At 42.7% G+C, this 13683-nt stretch overlaps 2 protein-coding genes across 5 annotated transcripts in view; one reads left to right on the forward strand and one right to left on the reverse strand.

Moving 5' to 3' along the window:
- Positions 1-1347, forward strand: part of lnx1 (ligand of numb-protein X 1) — a 45947-nt gene extending 44600 nt beyond the window's left edge. For all 4 annotated transcript variants that reach the window (XM_050054038.1, XM_050054039.1, XM_050054040.1 and 1 more), the window contains one exon: positions 313-1347. In XM_050054038.1, coding sequence (XP_049909995.1) covers positions 313-448 — 136 coding nt within the window. In that variant the 3' untranslated portion in view covers positions 449-1347. The remainder of the gene's footprint in view (positions 1-312) is intronic.
- A 215-nt stretch (positions 1348-1562) lies between these two features.
- Positions 1563-13683, reverse strand: part of fip1l1a (FIP1 like 1a (S. cerevisiae)) — a 30918-nt gene continuing 18797 nt past the window's right edge. The window contains 4 exon segments of the mRNA XM_050055235.1: positions 1563-1704; positions 1795-1944; positions 11502-11703; positions 12930-12985. Coding sequence (XP_049911192.1) covers positions 1563-1704; positions 1795-1944; positions 11502-11703; positions 12930-12985 — 550 coding nt within the window.

Consider the following 13683-nt stretch of genomic DNA (forward strand, 5'->3'; position numbering starts at 1 on the left):
GTTGTTTTTTTATGTCATGTCACAAAAGTGCATATTTAATGGATTCAGTGTTGACAGAGAGCTCCGTTGTTACGGGACACAATAGGACGCTCGTTTGCTGTTGGGACACGGTGTCATTATGTTCTCAGGAGCAGATGATGAGTCAGTCTGGTGTTCGGCTTATTATCCAACCCTTTTTGAAGACTTGACACTGGCCCTACCCTAAAATTTCCCTGTTTTTTAACATGTATATCTGTCAAGTAATTTCTGGATGTTAATTAACACAACCCTACGTTAACCGTGCTTTCTCAATGGCCCTCTCACTCTGTGCAGGTGTGGGGACATCTTGCTCGAGGTGAATGGGAAGAGTACATGGGGGATGACCCACACAGCGTTGGTGCGCCTTCTAAAGGAGCTCCGGGGCAGGATCACCCTGACCATTGTCTCCTGGCCGGGCAGCCTGCTGTAGCGGCGCTCCAAGTCACCTGGCGCTGCTTCAGCGGCATTGACCGAGGAATGTGGAAGGCAGAGCTTTAGACTGGCTGACCACCCTAAGCTTGCTGTGTGCGGGAGAAGCTTAGAATAGTGTTATAGCTGTGTGGATATCTCACTTCTGATGGACAGCAGAGACTTTGCCAGGAGTTCGGAGAGGGACAAACATGAGACTGGATTGTTACCAGAGGTCAACTTGCCCCCTCCGAGTACACTGAATGTGGGGAGGATCGACGCCTGAGCCACTTCTGACCAGGATGTTGGTGTTATCTGTTTGGAGGACATGATCATTCTCTGGCACAGCATCCAGTGAGTGGGGTGGGCGGATCGAGAGGAGACACAACACGTTGCCAATTCCAGTAGTTATATATTAGAGTATGCGTTAAGTTGGACTCACATTTCTTTACTGTAAATGTTGGGTGTCTAAAAAAGTACTGATCCAAGCACTTGTAATACATTTCTTTTGTTCGTTTGTGGTATGGCCTTTAAATATAGGCTCCATTCTGTTTGTACTGACAGTGGTTGTCTTCTTCATCCGTTTGACCTGAGGACACGTTGCCAAGTAGTCGTCTGTGTTGAGGTTTCTTTCTTTTATTTCAGAAGCTATGGCAAAATTATCCAACCACTGGCAAAAAAATATATAAAAAAGTAATGGATCAATGTGTTCATAACATGTTAAAAGATAATATTTAATTAGGTGACATTGTGGAGGCCTTACTAATTTTCTTACTTTTAAGAAAAAAAACTGACTTGGTTTCTGTGTATCAGTGGATGGTCTGAGGCCATTCCACTGTGGTTCTGTCTGTCACGCTTCGGCCTGTGTAGTATATCTGATGGTACATTTGGTTAAATGATCAATAAAGTCATTTGAAAAACAGAGTTGTGTGAGAAAAGCCTTCCTTAAAAGCTCCACTTCAACTCAACAAAAACACACTACAAGCTTGTGCAACATAAACATTTCTATACAATATATGCACAACATTATCTTTAGCTTCTCCAATAAAATTCTAATAAAAATCACATTTTCTGATAAAACAGAGTAGGATGCCACAAGGCAGTTCCTCTCATTAAATAGTCTGAGAGACTGACTGTCAGTCAGACTTTAATTTCCTCTCTTGGTTAGCAGAGGACATCTTGTTGGTCTCCTTTTCCTTCCTCTTTTTCCTGGCCCTTTTCCTTTTCTTTCTACTCTGACTCTCTCCTTCCTCACCACCATTCTTCCTTTCCTTTCTGCTGCTGCTGAGGACATACATGACAATCACATGATAATTCTGTCGTCTTTGCTGTTTTCTCATTAAGACTACGTGAATGTGTGTGTTAGACCTGAGTGATGATTTTTACCCTCCTTCGTTGTTATCTCCGTGCCTCCTCTCTCTGTGCCGTTTGTCTTTTTTCTCTCCACTGGATCTGGCCAAACTGTGGTGTTTGTGCCCTCGCTCCGTTGTGTCCCTGCGCCTTGTTCGCTCCTCCCCGCTGAAAAATATCATACACACACACGCAGTGTATTTTTTTACATTTGCTAACGATGAAGCTGGAGGCTTTTTCTTCGGGAAATAACACAAAGGGAAAAGCAGCCCACAGGAATGAGACTGCTGGCCTTTTTCCTTTTCTCCACTGGGAGAGAGATAAGTCAGAACTCAAGGGACCAAAACCTTAACCACAGTGCCTGCTGCTGAGCTTTTGTAGCCTCCTCACAAAGAGCCTGACACTTGTGTCCCAGCATGCCCTTTACTGTACATTAAAGCCAAGCAGGCATGCTGCAGTATCCTCTTAGATAGAAAAAAACTTACTATTCACTGTAGGATCTGATCGGTTATAAATTACTACACACCTCCCTTCATATGACCTCTGAAAACACATGCAAAAACATGCAAAGCAGGACAGATAGATCACTGGTATCAGATGTTGGTTGTTGGGTGGAATGAACACCTGCAAACATGCTTCAGCTAAAGGTTAGAGTCTTGTTTTTCCAAGTGTTTTCTGCAGCACCCTATGTTGTTTGAAAGAAATACTTAAACCCCCAAATGATTGTTTGTATATCAATTACTCACCCTGTGTTACCGTGAATTAGGGAAGAAAATTAGTTTTTCTCTCACACCTCCATGATGAGCGAAGAATCCAGAAACAGAGAAATTGATTCACTGATTAATCAGAGTAGAAGAGGGGCGCGTTTAAAAACAGTAAAACCATAACCAAACATCTGTTCACACACGCCCATCTTTAAGGGCCTGGAAAACACAAGGTCAGGTGCTAGGTGCTACTCTTGTGCCTTTTTTGCAACAGCTTTCAAGAGCGTGGTGGCAGGTTAATATGCACAGTAGTGTGCAGGCCTATCGTCCGTGGGACAGATGTAAAGTTTTGGCAGCTCTGCACACTCTGCTGCGTTCCAAAAGTTAAACTCTGTTTATCTCAGGGTGAAGCTGTCATGCCCTGAAAAACAGGCGCTTGGGAATGCATGCGCACCATGACAGCGTCACTCTGCCATTTGAGTGCACCTGCCACAAGTCTACATTGAAAACAATGAATTTGGGGGCACAAAAATGCCGCATGTGTAGGGCTCCTTAGTCAGTGTAAAGCAACTCTCATTTATTCAGTCGTATGCTCAGTACCTCCCAAACGCATGCATTCTTGCTAAAACCTTGTCATTTAAAACTGTTCCACATACGAATAGAGTACCTGGGCAAGCACGTGAGTGTTTTAAATATTAAGGTGTTACCGAAAATATGTTTGGGAAGTACTGAGCATACGACTGGATAAATGACACTTGGATTATACTGCGCAAATATAGTTTTGCTATTGTTAAATGTGGCCACTTTTCATCCCAATTCATCAAGAAATTTTGCGGTTTGTGGATTCTTCATTCACCATGGAAGCATTCAACAAACAAAGTTTTCTTCACAATTTCGGTGTAACACAGAGCGAGTAATTAATATATAAATTATCATTTTGGGGGTTAAGATACCTTTAACAACAGTCCAAGGGTGCCTCAAGACTGCGTTTCACCTCATCTTCAAACATTAAACAAAACAAAAAACCTAAGATACGACCTTTAAAATCAGTCTGTTGAATTTGCACTCATGCTGCAAGACTGGTGACAACAGCTCCCAGTCACTGGTTGTCATAGTAACTAGCAATGTACTTTTCGGTAACAGGTTTTCAGGTGCACGGTAGTCAGAAAAAAGCATCTATCATAGCAAGCATTCCAAATACTTGTCACTATGTGGCTCATAGTTTTTCACAGAGGGGGGAATTTAGCTGACCCACACCAGACTGCTTCATCTGCAGGGAAAAACTGTCAAATGCAGAAATAATACCATAAAAGACATTTTGCAAACTCTAAAATATAAGCTAATTTTACTTTTGAACAGGGCAAAAGGAACTATTTCTACCTATTAGCATCCTTAATCTTTATTTATTTTAGTACGGGGGCTGCCATTTAAAAAAAAAAATCACCACTAGAAATACTATAGTATCCCATTATAGTATCTGCCTGCTCTGAAGGATGCAGTCTATTACAGCGTAACCTTCAGAGGGCGTCTCTGGTAATCAGAGGCTGGTTGGCTGCAACACTGTGTCCTCCCGATATGAGATGCACCACAACGTAATTACACGTTACCACCACTACAGTCTCACTCATTATGCTTTAGTTAATCAGTACTGTAAACATCTCTACAGTTAGTGTATAAGACAAGATGGCTTTATCAGCTCCACTCTGCCTGCTTTCTGTTTTATTAAAGAGACAAAATACAAAGAATTTGAATTAAGTGAAATCTTTCTTCTCGTGTCACAAACAGAGCCCCCACATCTGCTTCTGGTCTCACCAGGAACAGTGGAAAGATAGTGAGGGGCTGGCACCAAAACAGGATTTAGCTTTCTATCTGCCCTCAGCACCATTTGTTTCAGTTCCTTGGACAGCAACCACCGAGCCATCTGTGTTTGTGAGAACGAACACTGATTGTTTGATTTGGCCAAATGGACCACCATTTAATCAGGTTATTGAGGGAACAATGATTGTGTAAAAGCACCAATGCCAATCAGTTTGCTGCAGACAGAACAAAGATATATTATTTCTGTTGAAGGCTGAGTGTAAAATCGAACAAAATTGGGGGCTCAGGTCAATTTAAAGCTACCAAAGAGAAAAAAAAGTGGAAACTGCAGCTGAGTGTGTGAGAAACAAAAATGTTTTGTAAGAGATTACCAGTGTACAGTGCCCTTGGGAAGAGAGCTTTAACCACCACACAAAGTGAGCAAGCGTTCAATTGTGCTTATTTTTCAAGGAGATAATTTTCCTCTATTTTCAAGAGCAACTCCAGCATCAGTTCTTGTTCTTGGCCTTGTTTCATCCAAAGCAATATGAGCAGTTGATGGTCTTTCTTATGCTGCTTCTCAATGCTACACAGCACACACATCTTTGGGGGAGGTGATGGGCTGGCCATAAAAAGTGGGAGTAAATCCAGCTCACCTAGCACCACAGCTCAGCCGAGGAAGGCACCATTAATGTTTACATCTCGCATTATCACAAGCACAAGCCTCTTGTTTATGTGAAAATAGTTCCAACATGAAATTCATCCATCTAGCTCCATTTTGTTGAAGAGACGACAGACACCTCTATGACTGATTTCTCCAACACTCAGCAACTCACACAAAAACAATCTAGATTTATAAACAGCACTACAGGTAAGAGGAAATGTATGTATTTTTGTTTTTTGGGGTGAACTGTCCCTTTAAGGCCCATACAGAATTCAGTGAATACAAATAATATTGTGCATTGTTTGTTAGTTTAAAGCAAAAACTTTGCCATCTGCTGAAGGGGAGTCTGTAATGTGTGTGTACATCTACAACAATGTTTTTCTCACACTCCCTCGCCTCAACAAAAGACACCATGGCAAAGCTTGCACTTTGCAGATTTAGAATAATCACCCTGACCTTTAAGAATCATCACGCTGAAGGCGTTTCTCTCTGCCACAATAAAAGTATCATTTTGCTCAAAAAAGTCTATAGGAGAAACACAGATACGGCACCGCTAAGGCAAACAGCTCACACATGGCTGGAGTAATTATTACCATTCACTTGTTTAACACAGAAAAGAGAGACAGTGCGAGCCTTAAGGGGCAGAGTTGTTGCAAGTACAAAGCTAAATATATTCAATATTTGGAGACAGCTCTTGTGTTAGCAGCGGGGATTAAGACCCAAGGCCCACATTTGTTCTTGCTCAAAGCCATTAGCTTTAACACAGAAACAACCACCTCACACAACGCCAAGAACACAGTCAAACAGTTCCCAAGGAGACAGTGTTAGAAAGAGTAAATTATAGCATAGAGGCCTTGGGATTTGTTTTCACATTTTATGATTTTATTAATCAGTGGTGCCCAGGCCTGTCAGGGCAGGCAGTATCGCAGATTTCATAATAAGATGCCTGAGCCTGTCGCGGTGTAATTTTGTCCGCTCCATCCCCGCAGTCATTAAACTGAGAAACCCAGATGATTCAGTGAGCCACACTGCGGATATGAAACGCAATTTATGATTGGCACAATTAACATGAAAGCAATATCCACAAGAATAAATAGCAGCTGCGAGTGAAGGGATAGAATGAAACGTCTAATGACTCACAGAGCAGGAGATGTTGTTATTTCAGCTACATTATGGTGGAGAATTATGGCGGAGTCGCAAGAAGAAACGCAACTGTGCCAGTGTGGGCAGTACCGTGGGGTCAACAATAAGCCACCTTCTCTGTACGGGCGAGTGTTTGATCTCTCAAACATGACTTACGTAACAGCCCCAAAGTGTCAGGGGCCACCCGGGCCTTCACTTGCAAAATGTCATTCAAATGAACATGTAGCGACCAGGAGGAGACTCAGAATGGCCCCAAAGAGACACAAAAAGACCACAAGGAGCTGCAAGGAGACACATAATAGCTACAGAAACGGGCAAAGAGACACAACATGACTACAGAGTGACAACCCAAACATAAAGAGACAGGAAGTGACCACAAAGCCACACAAAATGACAGAAAAATACACAAAATTACCTTAAAGAGACCCAAACAACTACAAAAAAACATGCCAAAAGATGCAAAACCAACACAAAGTCTATGTGTCTTGCTCCTATGTAGGACAGGTGGTATGGCCCTTTGCATTTCTGTGCTCAGGGGCACATTGTCTCATTATCTGCCCATGCTCTCAAAGATTATATCAATTTTTTAAGACAAAAAGGTAACATATAACTTAATTCAACCTAATTTGGCTTTACTGTCTCTCCCTCTATCTCCTTTCTCTCCTGTTCTTACCTTCTTTTCTACTCAGTGATAACAAGGCTTGATATTTACATATTAGAGTCAATTAATATGTAGATTCTACTAATGTGACCTTACTTGGTAACGCTGACACATCCCATGGTGCTATGCGTCTAAAAGCAATTGCACAGTCAATCCCACTTAGACTTTTTTCAGGCACTTGCCTTGTTTGTTTTTCTCTAAAACTGCCTCTGAAGCCAGACACACGTAAAGCCACAGAGCCACCTGGGTTCGTAAGGAAGAGCTCTTTAATCAGGTTATTGATGGAACCATGGTTGTGTAAAGACACCAGTGCCAATCAGTTTGCTCCAGAAAGAGCAAAGATACTACTAAGAAGCCAATATTTCCGTAGAAGGGTGAGTGTAAAATCGAACAAAATTGGTGGCTCAGGTCAATTTAAAGCTACAAAAGAAAAGAAGTGGAAAGTGCAGCTGGGTGTGTGAGAAACAAACATGTTTTGTAAAGGATTACCAGTGTGCAGTGCCCTTGGGAAGAGAGCTTTAACCTACACACATCAAACAAGTAAGCAAGTGTTGCTGGCTGTGATTGGGAAGACAAAGAGGCTAATGCAGAGGAATGTACGCCAGTGAGCTACGTATGTGAAGCTAAGACAGGAAGTGACGCTGTATGTTGAATAAATAAAGACAGACGGTAGCGTTGAATGCAAGGACAAGCACTGCAGAAGCAACATTAAAATTGATTAGGTACAGAGCCTGAGATTGGCTGTGGAAAGAAATGAGTTTCATGCATGAAAAGTTGAGTCAGAAAGACAGAAAGTATGTCACATTAAGGGCTAAGTAAGTTGGGTAGGGGGGAGAATAAAAACAGATGTCGGTGGAAGAATACACAGGCCCCAAGTCAGACCCTGAAGCCAGGATAAAAGTGGCAGCATGCACAAAAGCAGCTGAGGAAAATCAAGTAAAGACAGGTTTTTACTGTACCCGTCTCCGCCTATGGTAGAAGAAAGGAGGCAAATTGGATCTTGCTATGCCTAAATCTAAAACAAAAGCTGTAAGGGAGACAGAGCAGCTCGTCCAAATCAAAAGGCTGCCATCAAAGTTGCATTGAGGATATTTTTGAAACTACAGGCAAGACTTATGAAAGTTAGGAAAATGTACCGATCCAAATGTTTCCAGCTAAGGAAGGAGATCACTCTGTTGTGCATTAATGCAAAATGAATAAGACTGTTATTGTTTACTGCTGCAAATTAGTTTGAGGCTGTAAAATGTTATTGCCATGCGTTTGCTGTAGCAAATTAGCAATGCTCTAATTTGGTTTCATTGCATTGTATTACAGCAGCCCTTTTTTCAATTATCAGTTCCTGTTCCATATTCGGAGTCAGCTAAACCCTTTGTTAACACTGGAACTAGCCTTACAGCATTTTCTAATGAAGCTTTTAGTGCAAGTTTAAGCAGGAAGACAATTATCATTTTAATTTCCTCATCACACTGGGACTTCTCCGCTCAATTATTATCCAATGAACTTAGCGGCTAATGTGTGCAAGATTTTACTATCGACCAATGATCAAACTAGCCAAAGGGTATTTAAATTAGATTTACGTCCCTTTGAACATGTGTGCGATGCTGTGTGTAAGACCTAGACACAAAGTGGATGTTGCGTGTTACCATTGACTTGTGTGTGTGCACATGTGCACATGAAAGAGACAGAGTCTGAGGCAGTGCCAGCTGATGAGAAGATGAGAGCCACATTTATCATAAGAGATGTAATCTGCAGTCAGTGTTGACCAAATGGCCAATCAGCTCCTCAGCTTCCACCCACTGGGAAAGGTGGATGGGTCGGATGCAGGGGAGGAGAGACAGTATATCACCCACCGGATAAATGCATGGGTGAAAATGTGAGTGTCAAGCTCATGGAATCTATTAGTGGCGGTGGTAAATCCGAGGCACGCGGTCACAACCACAGCTGATAACCAGTAGCTGATGCCTAGAGGGCTGCCCTGCCACACTCTGCCTGCCTGTGTGACTCAGCACAGGACATGTGGGCTACCAAGCACAGCTTCTGCATCAGCAGCTCAAATGCACAATCTAACACGCAGACTGACCTCACCATGAACAATAAGGCTGGCTAGCAACAAAGCTACAGAAGGCTCCATCTGTTTCTCTTTCACACACACTACCCACACACACACACTAACAATGAATCCCCCCGCCTTCCAGTCTAAAAATAGCTTTGAGCACAGTCATAAATCAATGTAACAGAAAACACATAACCTGTACATATGAGCGCGTGTGTGTGACATGCGCTGTGTGAAGCCTGATCATGTGACCAGAATGTAGGGCAACACACATCAGTAGAGCCCAGGAGGTGTGAGCAGCACACATTGGACTGTGGGCCTCAGGAAGAGTCCTTAGTGGCAGTGACTGTAGAACAAATCTATTGGAGTGAATATCCAAATCTCCTGTGCATTCGCTATGTGTCTGTCACGCACATGTGAGTCCCGACTTCCTATCTTCAGCAGTTAGCCTACAGCTTCCCAGCTGTCCCCCATGTCCCACTTCCCTCATTTGACCCACAAGACTGTTCTGGGCTTTATATACAAACCTGGATCCAGTCATCTGACGCACACAAACACTCCAGCAAAAAAAGCGCACCACTTTAAGTAGGAGAAGTGCTGAGAAGCAGAACAGCGTACGAGGATATTTCATCCAAGCACAGATACTTTAGTTTGTCATTTTTGTTATTTTGCACTTATTTCCATGCAAGCTCATTAACAGTGAAGCTTCAATATTAGCTGACACAGGAATTCAATGTTATCAACAGCATTACAGCTTTTGCAGCCACACACACAGACTGAGAAAACGAGTCCAAATTTCAGCTTTACTGCATGCAACTGTAGTTTTAACTATTCAGGGCCAATAGACAGTCACAGTCTAATAATACCAAGGGTAATGGCAGGAGTACCCCTGATACCAAACATGTACATGTTTTGGTGAGAAATGCCTTGTCACAGCGAAATGTCACTCTCATCCTTTCATGCAGTATAAGCCTTAGGACAGCTGAGGAGTATGTGAGGAGGAGGAAAGATGTGTCTGTGTGTATTATAGTTGGCAGCTGCCTGAGTTGATAATAATTAAATAGACATTTGGCAAACGGTCAACACTGAGTGTGCAGAGAAAATGTAGGGCAGGATTTGGCTTGTGCACGCATGTGAGCATGAGTGTTTGTGTACACATACGGCGGCACTCTGGCTGTCAGAGTGTAGGGTAGTAGGGCACTATGTGAAATTTGGAGTGGATATAAGATTGGCTCTTATCATCCATGAGCCACAGGGAGGAAGGACTCAAGCTCCACGCAGAGGAGCGTACACTAAATGATTTCCTGGCAGAAGCTGGCAAATACAGCGAGTTATTCCCTCATCTAGACTGCATCCTGGCCCGTGCTGCTGCACCACAACAAAAATAGTAAAAAAATATAAATATATTTCTGCATATGCCGGCAATAATTTCCCCTGACGTTGCATTAGTCTTGATTTCTGTCACAATATTCTTGCGCTCTTTTGCAATAGTGTGCATTTCTTCACAATAGCTGTGCATTTTCACACAACAGTCACTGCTGTTTATATTATAGCTATCAGCTGGAGATATGAGAGAGGAACCACTCACAGACTCAGTGCACAGTCCCAGCTGCAACTTTCCCCCCTCTGCAACAACAGGCACTAAGAACACACTGTGACTTCACAGTGCCTCACTAACTAACATGAGGCTACATATTAGGATACAGACTACGGGAACTATAGTATTTCCCGATCCATTTTTTTCCTGTCCACGTCTTCAGAGTGTTGGTTCATTGCACTGGGGCTCCTACAGAAACTGCCATCACATTCTGTCATGCTGAACCTGTCATGGATCAGCCACAACAGAGGGCGGCAGCAGGGAGCAGGGCTAACCAGCAGCACTGAGGACGGAAAAGAAGTCACCGCAACACCTGAATCCAATCTCATTAAGCCTTGTATTTAAAGCCCAACTTTTTGTGGCGCACTGCGTGTTTTTCATTTTGCTTGGTGACACTCTGTTTCTTAAGTACTTTCTAGCCTTTTGACTTTTTGGAGCCTTGCCTCTGTTTGTTTTGCTCCAGAGAAGTTTACTTAATTTGCATGACTGTCTCCAACTATTTCAAGTAAAGACCTTCTCCTGCATATGGATCCAACTTCTTCTTTTAAGTGAAACGAACATTACAGAAATATCAGCCAGCGCTGATGCCAACGCCATCCTCTGCTCTCATCTCCCGTCTCACCTGGCAAACAGACCGTTTCCTCCTCCTCCTTGTTCTTTGTTCTGTTTTTGTCTTTCCTTTGAAGTTTTCAATCACTCTGCAGCAAATCTTGCAAGCTGTACACACATGTAACTCTGTGTGTGTGTGTGTGTGTGTGTGTGTGTGTGTGTGTGTGTGTGTGTGTGAGAGCAAAAGAGAGAGGCAAGCTGCACATGCACACATTGAATGAGCCCAAAACAGACTGGATAACTGGACCAGAACCAATACACTATATGTTGTCCAATCCAGAGGGCCACAGCTGCTCAACAGACATTTGCATTCATCCACTACAGAGGCACCAAACAGTAGGAAGAGGGACATGTGATAGAAGAGGACACACTGTGTCTTGTGCTTCATCAACGTGATATTCAAAAGGGAAACATTTTTTAGAATTCCATTCACTGAATAAACTGACCTAAGGTAATTTGATCGTGATTATTTATAACTTCAAGTCACTGAGACCCACCTGTGTGTAGAAGAACGCCTCTCCCTGTCTCTGTCTCTGTCTCTGCCTCTATGACTGTCTTCATCACAGCTGTGCTCTCCGTCTCTGGATCTGTCTCTGGCCGTGTCACACTTTTCCTGCCATATGTAGCGTTCCCAAGCCTTGGCAGTGTTAATCACTCCAGCGTTGGAGGCCATACCTCTTGGGATTAAGGATGATGCACCTAAGAGGAAAAACAGAGCCATGCTAGAAAGCTGAGGAGGGACGACAGCTGGCAACTGCACCAGTTTTCATTCACTCAGCTGCACCAACCAAGCAATCACTGCATTCAGAGCAGCACCTGCCACAGTTTACAGCATGTCACTCTCTGCTGAAGTTCTTCAAATACAATACTTATGTATGATTGATGTAACCTCTAATGGCAACACTACACCAGTAACGTTCTTTCAAAGAGCATATTTAGGACATTAACCTGCTGGAAGTTCAAACAGAATATAAAGGGCAGGTACTGAAAGAAAATATATGAAAAGCTGACCTGAAAATAATCAAAGCAAACCTTCAAAAGGCTGTAAATGTACACTGATGAGTCTAAAAGGTTCGTACATTTTGTACGAGTTGTTTGTATCAGTATTCAGAGACAGCCTAGAGCATGAGAGTGACTAACTGCAGGAATCCACTCACAAAGTATGGCCAAGATACCCAGAAGCAATACTCAATACTCATCTTCCACCATGATTGATATGCTCTATGTAACAGCCAAGTCGCAAGAAGAAAGTGTTGACATTGCATGTTTCTGCAAACCACAGACACGTTACATTTGCAATTTTCATACGTATCAAATCAACGTCTCTAAAGTAACACAAATACATACGCTGATATTGTCTACAGGAGGTGGAGGGGATGGTGGATGGCATGTCACTAAAGTGAGACACCTGCCAAGCTGTACACTGCTGTTCAAGACCAACAAACAACAAAATTGGTTGTGTTTTAGGGAGTTATCACTGTGTTTCCAGCAGCTTTTAAGGCTTCAAAAGTGGGTGTTTTGTGGTGACCCGTCAATGTGTTTCCATCGTCTGTCAGCCTCCAAACTAGGGAATTTTATAGTGACTGTTTTTCAAGCGGCTTTGTAGGCTGCAAATGTATTGTAGTGACCCGTCGGCAGGCATTTGTTTTGCCAGTAATGTGCCCCAAAAGTATCTTTTCCTAACCATAGCCAAGTGTTTTTTGTGCCTAAACCTAACCACGTCAACCACAGCATTGTTCAAATGTAAAATTTCAGTGTATCTGCCACATAATAATGTGCAAAAGTAATTTATCCATGGTTTGCAGAAATGTACAATCGCAATTGGGTTGTACGTAAAGTCATCATGGCATAACGTGTGCAGAACGTAGGCTGAGGTCATTATCATCAAACACACATTCCTGATTTTTAAAGAAATAGACATGTACCTGATGATGACCTGCGCTGTGAAGTTGAGGGTTCATCAAAGCCTTTAGAGTGTTGACTGAAAATGAAAACAAAAAAAGTCACAAGTCATGCATAAATTCTCTACATGACTCCACACCCTGGTCTGCAGCATACAGTTTATGTGAAATGCTGTTTGTTCTATTTGTGGTGACATCTGCAGTCAACATTTTATAGTATTTATCAACCTCCTTATCAAATATCTGTTCCTGGCAGGCGTATACTGCCTGTTATCATTCAGCTTGATACGGTAATTCATCCGAAAATTGTGAAAAGAAACAGAGCGAGCAAACAAATTTACAGATGAATCGATGAATGAAAAAATCAAGTGGATCAAAGCACTTTTACAAATGCACAGCTGTGTTTTCCCAGTGTTTGAAGTGACTGGCTCATTGTCAAGGCGCAGTGTGCGCTTGCCAACCCATGAGGAACGGATGGAGGGCATATTACTAAAACTTTCTGGATCTTCCGACCGTCCACGTGGCCTGGACCCACACCCGCTTCCAACTGAAAACTTCCGAGTGTGCTGAAGGTGTGTATGAAGCTCATCCAATGGGACTGCTTCCCATCAGGTGTGAGTCCAAACACACTGCACCATAAACCCCGTAGTAAGCAGGTCCATCATTCCCTGTGCTACGTCAGCACTGACCTGGCCAATTTTTTTCTCTCTATAATTTTTATGTTGCTCTCATAGAGAGCATAGAGAGATGCAGAGAGAGGCTTGTTTGTGAATGGAGA

Source organism: Epinephelus moara, chromosome 10, assembly GCF_006386435.1.
Source record: "Epinephelus moara isolate mb chromosome 10, YSFRI_EMoa_1.0, whole genome shotgun sequence".
NCBI lineage: Eukaryota > Metazoa > Chordata > Actinopteri > Perciformes > Serranidae > Epinephelus > Epinephelus moara.